The sequence below is a fragment of the Parasteatoda tepidariorum genome, chromosome 2, assembly GCF_982258835.1.
Source record: "Parasteatoda tepidariorum strain Cologne lab strain chromosome 2, Ptep-v5.0, whole genome shotgun sequence".
In the NCBI taxonomy this organism is placed as follows: Eukaryota; Metazoa; Arthropoda; class Arachnida; order Araneae; family Theridiidae; genus Parasteatoda; species Parasteatoda tepidariorum.
In genome coordinates, this window is record NC_141756.1 from 10,275,540 (window position 1) to 10,291,968 (window position 16,429).

Below are 16,429 nucleotides of genomic sequence, written 5' to 3' on the forward strand. Positions count from 1 at the left end.
TTCACCAGTCAAGTTCAACTACTTTTTAGCTTGAGACTCAAATAAATTGTTATTTTTATTATTATTTCTAATATCTTAAGGATAAATATTAATTTTCAACCTCTAAAATTTGTCTTCGCGTTTGTACGAAGACTAAATTTATACATAGTAATTGCAGTAATCACGGAGCAACAAGTGTAAATAATATTACTAGACTTTCAACATTAAAAACGGAACAATTAGATAGTTAAACACTCAAAACATTGATTGAGTAGTTCACGAAAAATATCGACTTGGTGAGCTGAAAAAAAAAAGAAATATAATTCCTAAAATAACTGCTATTTATAAAGTGTCCTTTCTATAGAAATAAGATAGGACTCCTCTCCTGATATGTATTAATATTTAATTTTATTTAAACAGAGGCCTCTTTTTCTTAGCTTCTCCGAGATGAATTTATTTTCGAAACTAAACATTTTCTTTTGATTGTAGTGACGAATTCATTCAGTGTTTAGAAAAAAGCGTTGTAATTTAGATATTGCCAAAATAAATAATTATTTTAGTTTCTCAGGGATAACAAACGGCAATATCATAATAATACCCGTCTATAGGCAACTGTTAATTAAACTTTTTAAATTTTGAACAAAAAAATCCCCTCCCCCCAAAAAAAATGTAGATAGCATATTAGACTTTTAAAACACACTACATGTTTTCGCCTTTTGGGGATATTACTTTCAATCACTATTTTTAATTTAATAGCATGGTGTACATTGATTAAAATTAATTGAATATCATATTTTCTATTAAAACATTACTGGATTTTTAAAACAACAATCTTTGATTCAAAAATAAAAATATATCCCTCAGTTTGCGTCTTAAATTTTTGGTAAAATAAATAAAATAAACTATAAAAACTTTTTTGCGATTAACTTTTGCTCTAACATTCACTATGTAATTAGGTAGTGATTGCCACTTAAGTGCCAATCATAATAATAGTTTTTAAAAGGGTGATCTCAAATATGCTTATTTATTATAACAGATGACATTTTAATTTGAAATTAGTTTCCAAAATTAACTTTCTCTGACTAGACATAAATTTTTTGTTTTTCATAGATTTCAGTTTTTGACCATCAAAATGTGGTGGAGTAGCCGCATTCTGGAAAATATGGTCATGACAGCTTAGTTAGGAAAACGGTCGAAAGTTTGTCTCTCATTGAGAAGTTATAGGGTGAATCTAAAAATTATTACACAGAGTACTACGAAATTCGTTTATCTAAAGATAATTCCATGTAAAATAAAATTAATATTTGGTAATTATTTTCAGCCCCCCCCACCTCTGTCAACGCAGTCATGAATTTAAAATAGTTGGTTTCTCGAGGTCTATCTTTCCATTTTACAAGAAAGCAACTAATGTGTCATTCGGTACCATAGATAATTTACAAGACCTGTTTCACAGTGTCACAAAATGTTCACAAGGGGGCGCATTACGACCTTACATTTTAAACTCCTCGTAGGAGTATCAAGCTATAAGCAAAAACTCGGAATTTTTTTCTATCTTTAACTGATTTATTAACCCAACCAGCTTCAGCGAAGGAATTTCGGTTTCATTTTCTTTGTTCCTTCTATATCGATTTCTATTTAGTTCACTTTTTGCATATTCATAGGATTTCATTATGCCTGGCTTTAAGGTAGGAGAATTAATATTAACTTGTACACCATATTCTTATGTTTTAAATAATAAGTTTAAAAATCAATATTGTGACTTTTGTTTTAAAGAGAACAATCGACTGAAAAAATGCTCTCGATGTTCATTTACTTATTACTGTGATAAAAATTGCCAAGTAAAGGCTTGGCAAATGCATCAAATTGAATGCAAATATCTTAAAAACTGTGTTGGGGAGAAACCAGATGAAACAACGCGTGCTTTTGCTCTTTTAATACTTCAAGTTAAAAAGCATGGCGTTGATAAACCAATCATAAATGTAGGTGTTCGAAAAGTATCATTTGCAACACTAATGTCTCACGCGGAGGATATTAAGCGGGATCTGAAAGTAAAAAAGAAGATCGAGCATTTTTCTGTGCTTCTTCGGAAGTATATTGGATCTGAGAATACGCCTTCTTTTGATGAATTAACTGAAATCATTGGAAAAACGATAATAAACTCATTCACTATTCTTGATGTGTCGTCAACAGAGGGCATTGGGAAAGGTCTTTATTTAGAAGCTTCGGTTTTTGACCATTCCTGTGATCCTGATGCTCTTGTTGTTTTTGAGGGTACAACTTTAAGTGTCAGAATGAGAAGAAATATATCTCATCGAAACATTTGTGACGTTCGTATTTCATACTTGGATGTTTTCCTACAGTTAACTGATCAGAGACGAATGCTTCTGCAGGAAAAATATTATTTTCATTGTGAATGTGAACATTGCACTTCACTTAAATTCGATGATTTAATGACAAAACTCTTAGCTGACACTGATGAAGCTAAACAAAAAGCACTTGCCTGTCAAAAAGAGTTTAAAGAGAAAGAACAACGGTTTGAAAGTTTGTCGTCGATAAACCCGCAACTTGTTTTGGAAGAATGCAAAAAGTTACTAAAAGCACAGTCTGAAGTCCTTGCTGATTCACACATCTGTAAAATTAAAACCCTGCAAATTGCTTGGGATACTTTCCTTCAGCTGAATGCACCTGAAGAATCGATTAAAATGGCTTCTTGCTTAGAAAAATACTTAAAACTGTACTACGGAAATGTTAATATTGTGTTGGGATCTTTCTATCTTTACTATGGTATACATTTGCATTCATTAGGTCATAAGAAAGAAGGTGCTTCCAAAATGTCTGAGTCTGACAATATATTTAAAATTATTTTTGGAACACAACATCCATTCTACAAATCAGTAGAATTTTATAAACAAACTTTGAAACTATAATGCTACTTTCCCCCCCCCCCTCATATGTCATGAATTCTGTATTTTAGTGTACATTAAAATATTTCTTCATTTGATGGTGGCAGATTAACATCTAAATTGCATAGTATTTGATATAACTGTTAATAAATCACTATAACTAAAAAATACTCTTATGTGTAGTTTTTCGTATCGGAAGATTTCTGATCGAACTAGGTTATAGGTGTCGTATAGCAAAATTCACTACCTATGGCAATATTTTACATGCTTTCACCATTAGCATGTGAAGAGTCATAGAAGAAGGAAGTGTAAGTTAGTAGTTACTCTCTTGATTTTTAAATAGATTGAAAACTTTTGGAAACTATTTTGTACTGAAAACTATATTTAACATAGTTCTAGTCTAAAAATATCATAGTACATTCCTATACAACTGAAATGAAGAAGAGAGGGAAGGGTCAAGCCATGGAACTAGTCTTCTCCCCAGATGGCACATTCCAGTGTTGCGATTAGAATTATTGCCATATCTTGGCAACTTCAAGGTAGTGAGCTGCGAGAAACTAAAAAAATCGTAGAAGGGGACCAACTCAAAAGGTATAACTAGTAGAGACAACTGCTGGATCTGAATGGTATTTACAGTCTTGGGAGAAACCAGTTTTTACTGTTTATAAAAAATGTTTTTCCCTAGAGTTTAAACTGTTACGTAAAAATAAACATTTTTCCCATCCTCAGAAAAATTTTAGTTTTTTTTCTATTTTTGTGAGCATTTTAAAGCAGTGCTGAAACAATACTTTGGAACATTAGAAAACTAGTCTTGTAAATATTGCAGTACAATATCTGATAACTTAAAGAACGAACATTCTAAAATTTTTTATGAGGATCGAAGTTGTCCCGATATTCTGAATAAAACATGTTCTGATTTATATTTTTTTTTTCTGTTATAGAGCACTATTATGATTCCTCTATAATACAATGATAGCTAATTACAACAAGTACAGCAAATTATGCGATTCCTTTCAAAATAATATTAAATGTATGTTTATAACAAGTTAAAAATTTCTAGACATCCAAGTGAACAATATTACTTGAAATAATAGTATATAAAAGACATTTTTTTTAATATCAATATAAAAACAGTGAAAAATATTTCGTTTTTTTTTCCTTTTTAATCTTAAATCAAGATATTTGTAAAGCAAACATATCACAATCACTGGTTGTCTTAATCCCGAAGAAGGGGATATTTCCATATCGTGATCTGCCATGCTAACTACAATCGCCATGCAGGGCTGATTGTGCTCCGGAAAAAATCCGGATTTCCGTTAACAGTGATCCGGAAGTTTCCGGAGATCGAAGGTCCAGACGTTTAAAAAAATCGTTGATCACAGAAGTTTCCAGAAATCAAATTTACATAGGAGGAACTTAAAAACACTATTTTATTTGTTTGTGAGGAAGAGCCGGAGAATACTTTATAAGCTTATATTCACGATTAATATTCATTTTTTATCAGTAAATAGTTGTTATAATCATAAACTCAAGAAGGAAAGACATATTTGTAAATTTTAATTACTTCTCCAGGTTACCATAGGTAAATGGTATAGGTATGTGTAAAATTTTAAATATATTTTAAGTAAACTAAGAAATATTGAGAAAGAGGAAAAAAAAACCTTGTTTAAATTTTTTTCTTATTTTCAATTCAAACTGTCTTTTTTGTTGCTTTTTTTAACTCAAGAAATTTTCCGGAATTTTGACTTGGGCTCATAATCACCCCTGGTCATGGCATCAAACTGATTTTAAACTGGGAAATTAAAAAAAAAAAAAAAAATACATGTAGAGTTTCAGCCGGGGGTGGCTATGAGTTGTACCTTTCATGTCCGCCCCTTTCTGTGATTTTTTAAAAAGTTTTTTGCAAGCCTCTGCCGGGAAGTTGCCAAGCCTTTGTGATTAATCTGCAATAGATCACAATATACGAAATCTTCCCCCTAAAAAACAGCTGTTTTTGGACACTCTTCAAAAGTATGCATCTTTTTTTGATCACAATCCATCATGTTGACTATTTTCCATTTTAATAGCATACTATTATGATCAACATTCAGTGTTATTGAAGTAAAAAACAATTGCACTTTAATTTTTTCTTTACGTCTTGCAAAAACCTGTTATGTCTTGTTGCAATTTGTTGATAGTTATTAAATTGTTGGAGTTTTAAGGAAGAATACTAAGGAAAGTAAAATTTTTGTATTAAATATGTGCATTCTTCTGAGGAATAAAAAAGGGCACTTGTGAGTTTTAAAAAGCTACTCACCATCGTTAAATTTTATCAAAATGTGTAATATTATACAATTGAACTAGATCCTTAATTTGTAAATTACCCTTTTGTATAATTTACGTGTATATTTCACAAAGTAATTTTCATTCAGTATAAAAATAACAGAAAATGTGAAAGGAAATTTATAAATGTGTATACTCCGTGAATAAATTTTCTTCAAACCAAAGTAAACTTTAAAAAAAAAAAGAAAAAAGGATAATTGATAAACTCGAAAGCTTTTTTTATATTTTAAACTGAAAATTATGAAAAAATTAGCATTTAAAATTGCATTTTTAAATAAGAGGTATTTTTTTAAAAAAATTAATGGTAAAATTTAATCATCCCAAATAAAAGATGTGAATATCTCGGAAGCCGATTATCATGCAAATTTTAACTTTATAGCTAGACAAAAAAAGAAAAATCTTATTAAAATTAAGGAATGAAATTGAAAGTTAAATAATTATCAGTAACTAAATATAAATAAATCAGAAGTCAATTTTCCATTAAAACAGATGGTTAAGAAAACAATCTTTTCCCGAAAAAATAAAATGGCAGTGTTTTTACAAAAAAGGACTCGTTTACAAGATCAAACTGCAGGTAGACAGGGAGAACGCTGTATTTGCTTAGTACAAATTTTTTTCTTCCAATTATGTATACTAGCAGAATATAAAGTTTATCTTTTCAATTATAATTTAGAAGACAGCTAATATATCGATTGTCGAAAAGTTACATAATTGTAAATATACATGTATATAGATATAAACGTATTATCTAATAATCCTTATTATTAACTACAGTATGGACATAATACATATTCGTATCAAACCAGTATATCTGTAAATAAATAATCAAGGATTAAGAGCATTTTCCAGTTTCTTTCCTGGTAAAAACCTAACCCTACACCCCAGGCAAACCTCATCTGGTTTTTGTGGAGATATTTAAGTATCGTGATCTGCCGTGGCAACTACCAATTGCTAAATGCATCTTAAACTTGCACATTCAAAGAAAAGAAAAACGTATAGAGGTTTGCCCTGGAAGGAATGTCTACAAATTACACCCTTAAACTTGTTCCCCTTCTATGATTTTCTAATCAAGTCCGGAAGAAGCCAAGATTAGGAGATCATTCTGCTGTATATCTCAATATGGATATACTCCATTTTTAAATTTTTTTTTCAAGGTTAAAACTATTTGGCACCTTGGCAATCTTCTTTACAACATGAAAATATCCCCTTCCTATCCATTGTTTTCGTAATATTTATTTTGAAAGTTCTTTTTATCAAGCTGAAAAAAGTTCAAATATTGTTTATTTTTAATAGGTTAAGAATTTGACCAACTCAACTGATCTTGGATGTGGTATTTACTGTACAAAACCTATATATTTTTAAAAAAAACCTTAACATTTATCATAAAGTACTTACAGCACAGATAAAATAAATATCTATAATTTTTTTTATACTCATATTTAATTTTGAATGTTAGTTGAATATTTATAGAAATCCCTCATTCTGAACCTTTAAAGACATAAAGCATAGTAAGAGCCCACATTTTTATGACTAGATAGTTATACTTATATACTTATTTTTAATTACAGTATTTTAAAATTTTGGTACCAGAAATTTTACAACATGGTCTTTAATTTATGTTATATGAGATGAAATAGAAAAAAAAAAAGTATTTTCCACATTTCTTGGAGTTAATAAAATTTTTTTTTTAAAAATATAAATCAAAATTTTAGATTTAAAGACAAAATTAACATTTTTTAATCAAAAATTAGGGGGGAAATCTGGTGTCCTAAGTAGTTAATGTTTTTAGGGCACTGCCAAAAGTGAATAGTTAAAGAACCCCACTAAATATTTTGCTCATGTCCTTATTTAGTCTAGCAATAATTGTGGCCAAATTTCATCTCACTGTAGGATCCAGTTTTCCTACATTAATTTTTATATTGGTTTGGTGACATCGGCACAAAATTGATATAAGTCAAAGTTATTGTTTTCCTATAAATATTTGTTTCCCTAATTTAAAGGTTAAAACTACCTGTACTGATTTTCAATGATTTCTAAATTAAGAGTTTAGGAGGATTGTTTTTATTATTATTAGAATAATGTACATTACATTTTAAGATAAAGTTATTTAAATTGGTTAACTGTTATACAATTATTATTTTTTGTTGTAAATTATATTAATATACTAGTATGAATTACAGATAAAGAGATTTGTTAAATGATTTAGAACTTATCTTTTAGTTTCAAGCACAAAGTGATCATTTTTCTAATTAATCATTTCAAAAAATGATTACTTAAAAAAATGATTCATGTTCACTCATAGATCTCATAGATAATAGATACTCATAGATAATACTCACTCATAGATAATAGTATCATAAGGGAAATATTTGTACATGTATTTTTAGTTGAATAATTTAAGTTCATTTACGCCAATAAACAGTGGTCATTGTGAAAATTAATATACTTGAGCATTTTAGTTATAAATAGTAGGAAAATTCTGATTAGTTTTAAAAGAGAGTTTGCATACATTTCAAAACTATAGCATATTTATATGATAGCTAGCTAGAGCGCAATAAGCCCAGAATACCTCACTGGGAGAAGTAAGATCGCATTGCTTTGCAGATAAAAATAGTATAAAAATCGGTTACTTAATAAAATCAACCATATCTAGAATAAACAAGATTTTAAGACTCTGTACTTAAAATTAATAAGTAACTTAAAAGTTTGCATAAAGAATCACTTAGTGTAAGTAAAAAAATCTCTTTACTTTCCACATAAAGTGGTCATACATATTGTACATAATATCTAATAATGCATAACGAAAACAACACAAAGGTAATTCCATAGCAACTAATCATTCAATTCACTCATAGAATAGGTATACAATCTGTTAAATCATTTAAAGTAGCAAAAAAATTTAGGTTTAAATTATTCTCTATTTACTTAACACTGTGACAACTATAAACAGGAGGTTGAAATGAAAGACAAAACTACACCGGCTTTCAAAGATAATATTCACACAAAACTAAAGAGGCATTAAAACCTACCATTGATTTATTTAAATAGGACTATTTCACACATTTTCTGTTTGCATGCATGTAAAATTTAGCACTAACCAAAATGTTATTGGGAAGAGATTGACTATTAAAGTTGAAAGTAGCTTTTGTTATAAAACATATAAAGCAAAATATAGGATTTGTTTTCATAAGAATGGTAATTTAGAATTTTTTCACAGAAAATAAAGGAAATGTATTAATTATGGATAAATATTTCTGACTTCAATTCAATTAAGAATTTCAAGCAAAACTAAACTAAAACAAAATTTCAAGCATAACTAAAAATTAATTAAAATTTAATGAAAAAAATAACTGTCAAAACAGAACCCTACAAGCATTTTAAGGATAAAATGTAGAAGTAAAATCAAAAGAATAAACAACAAAATTCAACCTGTTGAGATTTTAACATTAAATGATCAATAATACTGAACGTATTTTAATAAGCCCATTACAATTTTTTTACAGCATTAATTATAAATAGGCTACAATCAGAAAGTAAATTATTTGGTTTTATAAACTAATCAATATTAATTTATTTAATTAGTAGACTAAAAGATTATTTTTTATTTTGGAATACATTAAATTTTAAAATGGAAGTAATAGAAAATACAACATTAGAGTAAATAACAATTAAAGATTTAATTAAATATCAATATTGTTAATGGTTAAAAAAATATATTCATTATTAAAATTTAACAAGAAACATAAATGTATACTTCATAAATCATTAGTTTTAAGTTTAACATAGCATGAATTAGGGTTATCAATTTAAATTACTTGATTTTTTTAAAGAAATCATTAATGTAAAAAAAAATGATTTTTTTTAAAAAAAAATTACTATTAAAGTCTAAAACATTTTTAATTCATTATGAATAATAAATTTTTTTTTCGGGGTGTGATATTTTTTTTAAAAGTTTGAATTCATAGATAAGGAATGCTTTTTATTAAATAGTAAAAGAAATGTATGTAAATTATCATACTTCTAAATAGAGTTAACAATAAGAGGGGGGGGGGAGTTTAAAGAGGATAAGAGTGTTGTGAAGCTTTTATTTTCAGGGGTGATTGTGACACAAAGTAAAAAAAAAAAAAAAAAACCTTGAAAATATGTGCCAAAACTCTATAACAAGATATCAATTTATATACTACTCATATTTATAAATAAAATTTTTTGACATAAGATTGATAATTAACTTACCTCTAATGAGGAATATCACATTTATATTGTAACTAATTTAAGGATTTTTAAATAGCGTAAATACAAATTGATACATTGAATTTTTAGCTCTCGTGAATGCGAATAATGATATTGATTTCAAAAACATGCAAATACAAATTACTATATTAGATTTTTAAATCACCTGACTACGATTCACTATAAGTAACTTTTCACTCAGGTAAAAACAAAAATCAATGTTTGATATTAAAAATGGTGAAAATTCAAAAAAAAAAAAAAAAATAATCAAATTGGCGGAAGAGTTATGTGTATGGAAACATTTCGCAAATGTGATTTAGCAGAAGTTTCAAAATTTAAATTTTTGATGGTAAAGCTCTTACATCTTACTTGAATTGTAGTGAAAATTTCGCCAGAATTTTCACTACAATTCAAGATACTTGCAATTTTGCAAAAAAATGACATGCTCGGCTCATAATGGAGGGATATAAAAACGCCAGAATGCTGGGGTACACCCGTAATACAATCACCCCTGTAAATTATAATTGTCTGATAAAACATCTTTAAAATATAACCAATTAATACTATTTTTGTGCTTTCAAAACTTATTAAATATGTAGCTACTGCATACAAATAATGAAGAAAGACTTGTTCTACCAAGAGTAACTTAAAATAATTTTTGTCCCATAAAAAATCAAACACATCAGATATTTTAAATATTTGTAAACAAAATCATAATTCTTGCCAATCTTGGCTTATACACACATAATCATTAAAACTTGATAAGACGTTTTGGATTAAATGTAGAATTTCATGTCATTTCAAGTTATCCTGAGCTAAATAAAGTAAAAACATACAATATTGTGGACTTAGTGTAACAAAAATAATAGGTGCTGCAAAATAATGTCCAACACTGAATCAAAGGTTGTATTAAAAAAAAAAGAAGAGAAATATACTTTGTACAGGGAAGGAGTGCAGGAAGGCATGTAGAACCCATTATTATTATTATCACGAACCTACAAAGGGCTGTGCTAATACAGATTTAAATAATTATGCACTTAATTAAATAAAGTAATTACAATGTAGTTAGTTTCTTCAACATAAGATATTATTTAATATTTTTGGTTACTATACAGAAAAAAATTAATCTAATGAATATTTTTGACTAAAAATTCTTGCCTCAAAAAAAATAAGAAATTTTTAAAAGCTTGAATTAAGTTATAATACTAAAATATACCCAATTCCTGAAAGACATGTAGTTGTAGTCTCGAGGAAGACTTTCACCAGTAATAAAAAGATCTACAACATTGTAGGGAGAATATGAATATTTCACAAAATCTTCGGAAGCCAGTGTATGTTTGCATACATAAATGTGTAATAATATGTATTCAACATAAAATTTATGTTCTTTACATATTGTAGATGAAAAATGAGGAACAAATAGGGAATTAAATGTCACTCAATTTAATATATTTTTACATTTTTTACAATTAAATAGCAACAAAAGAAAGTGATCAATGCATTTAAACGATGGGAAAAAAAAATCAATAATTTAAAACACAGATTTGATTCACTGATAACTCATACAATAAAAAATATAATATATCGTTGAAACAAACTCAAAATACACAAACTATCTGCCACTGAGTTTGCATGCAAAACACTCAACAATGATGCCATTATAACAATCATAGAGGGGGAAAATATATATATTACATTTTTTGTTTCAGATAATCCTGTACAACAAAGGGTAATAATCCTCTCACAAAGGGTTGATATATAGTGATTGCAAAGGAAATAAAAGAAAAACAAATGCTGTACAAAAAAGTTCTAAGTATATTACAGTCACTTCACCATTTTTTTTTTGTTTGTTCCATATCACAAGTACTTGAATCCAGCCGGAGACAAAACAAATTCAATTTATTTATGAATTTCTGGATAAGCATATAATAGAAATCAACTACAGGCAAAAGCAAAAATTCATTATGACCAATAAAGCTTTACAAAGTTCATATCTTTACGTAACACAACTGGATTCAAGAGTATAAGAAAGAGAGAGAGAGAGACACACGGGAATTCTAGAAAAGGTTAATGTTTATTATATTTTCTTTCATTAAGCATCTCAGAAACTCTCGTCACTCTCCATCGCCTGCAATCGGATATCTTCACCCTCCGCATCGGCCGCAGAACCATCGTGTGAAGATTCATGGTCAGCAACACCTGAACTTACGCTGGCTCTGCCATATCCTGTTATATAAAAAAAATAAAGAAAATTATTTCCTCTGTGTGATCAAATAACTCAACATTTCTGTAAAGAATATCAAGTAAAAAGGTTCATTTTTCTCTTATTTTGTTAGATTTGATAATATTAAATATAGTGAGTTGTTACCTACTTTTATGTCAAATTTTTTTTTTTGCTGAAGTGTTTAAATTATAGATAGAAATTACACTTAGAAAATATTTATTCAATTGCAGTAGCTACTAAGTTTAAGGTAGGACAGAATTCAAAAATTTTCTTTAGTTTTGGCATAAGTAGGATTTGTTTTATACACTTTTTTGAAAATAGGACTAAATCATAAAGGAAAAAAAAAAAAGTTTTTTTTTTTAAAAATTTTTATTTTTAGAAGCAGTTTATGGCGCGTAGCGTTTTTAAAAGGTGCTTGATTTTCCCTTTTCAAAAATGAGATTTTTTTCTTCTTTACTATCTCAATTTTCGCCACGTATTATGCAAAACCATGCATTTCACATCGTTCTATTCAATGTTTTCACAATAGGTTCAACAATCTTTCTCGGCATACCATCAGTCCATAGCGTATGAAAGCGCCAATCATTTTACATGTTTCATGAAATACTTGCGAGTCGGCATGTGTGTCTATTGAGCTGGGTTCGGCGAGATTACTGCATTCCCATGTGCAACTCTGCTGCATTTTGCAAGATATTTTGATTTCAGGTTTTATTTTCAACCATCTGATATTAAAACGAAAAATCTCTTGATCATTTTACAATGGCTAATATAATCAAGAAAAGAGTTCTTTGTCAGAAACTAGTTATTTTATCATGATTATGTAAAGAGTTTAAAAAATTGTTTTGCATTTTGTTAATGCACATGGCACTTAAAAATATTCTTTGAGTGCTTAATTTTTGTTGAAAGAATTGGCTACCCACCCTGCTATATGAATTCTCTTAACTACACAATTTTCTGAATTTGATGAATGGCAATTTTAAATTATTGTCTATGGAGGATTATATGCTTAAATTATCATTATTCTTATTCAAACGAACTATTATAATGCACTGTTTATAAACATTTTAAAAAAGAATGAGCCATATGACATTCATATAAGAGTATTATTTTACATTCAGAAGTTTTTGTCACATAAAATATTTTTTTGTCAAATTTAATTAAATGTTAAAACTAAATGTCAAATTTGTTTCAATTAAAAACTTTTAAATAGAATCGGAAATTCTGTCGACATGCTTCTTAATATTTTCTTCATTAAAAATAAAATAAAATATTTAATTTTATTGATTAAATCAAATTTTTAAATGTATCAAAAAGTCAAGATTTCAAAAAATTATTAAAAAGTAAAAGGTCTTTAGGTAGGCAAAATTAAAAAACAGGGAAAATGTGCCAGAAAATAATGGATTATAAAAAAACAGGCTATTTGTAGTTTTCATACGAATTTATAGCTCAAATTAAAGTTGAAAAAATTGTGGAAGAATCCTATTAGTTTGTTTTGGCATTAGTCAAAATTTAAAATACTTTTATCATAAAACAGTTGCTTTATTTTAAAAAAATGACAAAAAACAAACAAACCTTGAGGAATAAATAAAATAAAAATGAGATGAAATAAGAAGTTTAAAAAAAAAGAAATCAAGATAAAAAATATAAAGTTTTATCATTACCAAACTGTACTTATATTAAAGCATGAGCATTAAGTATCATACTTCGTTCTTCATCAGCTGCAACTTCTTCTTCATCATTGGTGTATTGTTTGTCTATAGCACCTTTTATTTGGTTATTAGCACCTCGGGGATCAAGATCAGTCGCCCATGAGAAGTTCATCAGAGTTAAATGTGTGTTGCCTAACTTTTTATGAACCTAAGAGACACAATAATGTGAATGTAACATAGTTGTAAAATAACTTCAACTTTTTATCAAAATAAAAATGACATATTTTTGGAATAAAGCATTGGTAACATTTATGCTTTTTTATCATCTTGTTTGAAAAAAATGAGTAAAATAGCTTTTGAGTAAGTTATTCATTTTAACAGCAGAGGTTTAGATCTTTTTAACAATACTTTCAACAAAATTTTTTTAACAGGCTTCAGTAGATTACAGACAAAAGTTAAAAGAAATTTTCTTAATTTTTTTTACATGTTTCAGAAGTTTTAAGGGCTGGCACAGTTAAGTCTTTCGGACAGAGTCGGAATTTATTAAAGAATGTTGTACAATCTTATTTAACTATGAAAGATATACCCAGGGTATCTGCTACATTATAGATTTTCAAATCCATGAATAATTCCAAGAATTTTTCATGACTTAACGAAGTTATTATTTTCTCTGACAAAAACGCAACAATAAATTAAAAAAAGCATTATAATAACATTAATTGAAATGATAGGTATAACCAAAACTGTTATACTCTGCTTCTTCATATTTATAGATTTTAAATTTAAAAAAACAGAGTAAAGAAAGAGTTGAAGCAATAAAATAGCTGTAAAAAATATAAAAGCAAATATGTTTTTCTTTTTTTCTGCTTAAGATACTTTTCTTGTTCATCGGAAAGGAAAGAAATACTCCTTATTTTTTTGTTCTCAATTCGGAATAAAAAAAAAATCGCCAATGACTGGCTCGCTTCAGCTAGAATTTTAAATTGATAAAATAAAAATAAAGATTCTGAAATCACAGGAAGTTTAAAAGATAATTCGCTCCAGAAATGTTTTTTCTTTAATTTTTTTGAAAGAACACCATAATTTTTAAACAAAAAACATTTTATATTTTAATAAAATATGATTGTGAGCGGGGATTTTGTTACAAATTCAGATATTCAGGACACCATGAAATGTGTGTGTGTGTGTAGGGGGGGGGGGGAGTAAACTGTATTGTAAAAATTAGATTTTTCGGCAACCTGAATTCATGACTTTCCAGATGCTCGGATACCTGCATATCATTTTCTAATATAATTCAAATCAAGTCAATTGAAAGTGCATAGTTAAAAAAAAACAAAAAAAACTTATTTTAAACAGTAACAAAGACATATGATTTTGTTTCCACAACAATTTGTGCAGAGTCAAATGATGCAAAGAATTTTAGTCCTATTTTGATACAAATCGAACCAAAATTAGATAAAAATAATTTAAAACAGTACGATTAAAAATGAAGGGGAACATAACACAATTTTGCATAAATGAATTATGAATTAAAAGTTAGCATTTAAACAATTAATAGGTTGATTTTCATTCACAAGACAAGGACAGCCTTTCACAAGATTCAGAGATTGGGAAAAAATAGAACTCAATGTCCCATCTTTAGATAAATGGAGATTGCCTGACTGCACTATAATTATGTGTGATGTTATTCTCTGATATGTTTAAACTATTGTGAATGGTTTTTTTGAAAATTTTATTTTTAATTAAGTTCTTTCTATTTCCCAATCTTCTAATAACCATCTGGCACAGTGAAGTTATTACTTGGAAGTACTCAACTGTTCAGTAATAAAAGAAACAAAAAAACATTGTATTTTTCAGTTTTTAAAAATTGTCTTTTGCACGGAAATAAACTTTTGTTCAAGCAAAAAATCATATTGCATAATTTAGCACACAAAACAGAATTTTATCTGAAATCTTACCATAACTATACCACCTTTAAAAACAATCACGTTCCTTACACTTAGGCTATTTAATTGGTTAGAACTAAATTCTCTATCCCCATTACAACGAAAGAACTATCCCAGATTACCTTGGCTTATGATATTTATATCTCTGAAAAATTGTCTAAATAATTAATGGAACATCATGTGTATTTTTGTAATAGCATTTACATAAAACTTAGCAATAAAATATTGTTTTTAGAACAACATATTAAAAGAAATAGCTAATATTTTGACAAAGATGCTTGGTGCAAAAATTAAATAAAATTAAAAAAATAAGCAATAGTTATGATAATATTACTTTGAAAAACAATGAGCAGTAGTTTCAACATTCTTAAATGAAGATAAGATTGATTTAAAAATAGCTTACTTTTCCAATTAAGAAATAAACTAAAGATTCTTTGGGGACTATTTCTTTTAGTTCTTCTAGATCTTCTAAAGCTTCCTCATGCCTATCCAGAGAAAAGTAAACAGAAGCTCGATGAAATTTGCACAAAGGATTTTTTGGATCCATAGCTATAGCCTTATTTAAAGTAGCTAAGGATGCATCCATTTTCTTTAAAGCATGCAAAACCTGAAAAATTAAAAACATAGATAATCTCAGTTTTACAGGATTAAAGTATTTGAAATGACAGGAAAAAAGGATTATCAAAATCTGAAACAATGGTTTCCTCGTGTGAGGTTTTTGAAATGATATATTAAGAATTATATTAAATGTTTGAATTCAGAATGGTATAAACATTATAACTCCGAATGTAAATAAAGAATAATGCGAAGATTAAACACATCTATAGTATAATTTTAAAACCAGTAAAGAAGTAGTTATTAAGTATGTTCATTTCATTGAAAGAGAGAGAAAAGGTGAAAATTGACAGCAATAAAAATGAACCTAATCCTTAATTTAAAAAAATTCTCTACATCATTTTAAGCTAATGTGGCAAAGATATTTCTGAATATTAATTTTAGTTTCCTTAAAAAAGATAAAATATCAGCAATAAAAAGAAAACTAATTGTTAATTTTAAAACATTATATATAAATAGAGCAGAGATATTTCAGAAAACTAATTTTAATTTCCTTAAAAAAAGGTAGATGGAAAAAAGTTGACAGCAATGAAAACAAAACTAATTCTTAATTTTAAAACA

At 27.7% G+C, this 16,429-nt stretch overlaps 2 protein-coding genes across 3 annotated transcripts in view; one reads left to right on the top strand and one right to left on the bottom strand.

Moving 5' to 3' along the window:
- Positions 1–1,535: 1,535 nt before the first annotated feature.
- On the top strand, positions 1,536–2,980 carry LOC107456362 (histone-lysine N-methyltransferase Smyd1-like). The gene has a single exon (XM_016074223.5). It carries the CDS (start codon positions 1,650–1,652, stop codon positions 2,904–2,906), a length of 1,257 nt encoding a protein of 418 aa, XP_015929709.2. The 5' UTR covers positions 1,536–1,649; the 3' UTR covers positions 2,907–2,980.
- A 7,881-nt stretch (positions 2,981–10,861) lies between these two features.
- The window catches only part of Cdc27 (cell division cycle protein 27), a 37,066-nt gene continuing 31,498 nt past the window's right edge, over positions 10,862–16,429 (bottom strand). The window contains exons 15-17 of one of the 2 annotated variants that reach the window (XM_043039869.3): positions 15,657–15,860; positions 13,362–13,515; positions 10,862–11,660 (exon numbers count right to left, since the gene is read on the bottom strand). In XM_043039869.3, the coding sequence (XP_042895803.1) occupies positions 11,536–11,660; positions 13,362–13,515; positions 15,657–15,860 (483 nt within the window). In that variant the 3' untranslated portion in view covers positions 10,862–11,535. Of the gene's footprint in view, positions 11,661–13,319; positions 13,516–15,656; positions 15,861–16,429 lie in introns of both variants that reach the window. The other variant, XM_043039870.3, reaches the window with a different exon arrangement.

Excerpts from the sequence above, each read along its gene's own strand:
- LOC107456362 (XM_016074223.5), top strand. The coding sequence starts at position 1,650 with ATGCCTGGCTTTAAGGTAGGAGAATTAATATTAACTTGTACACCATAT.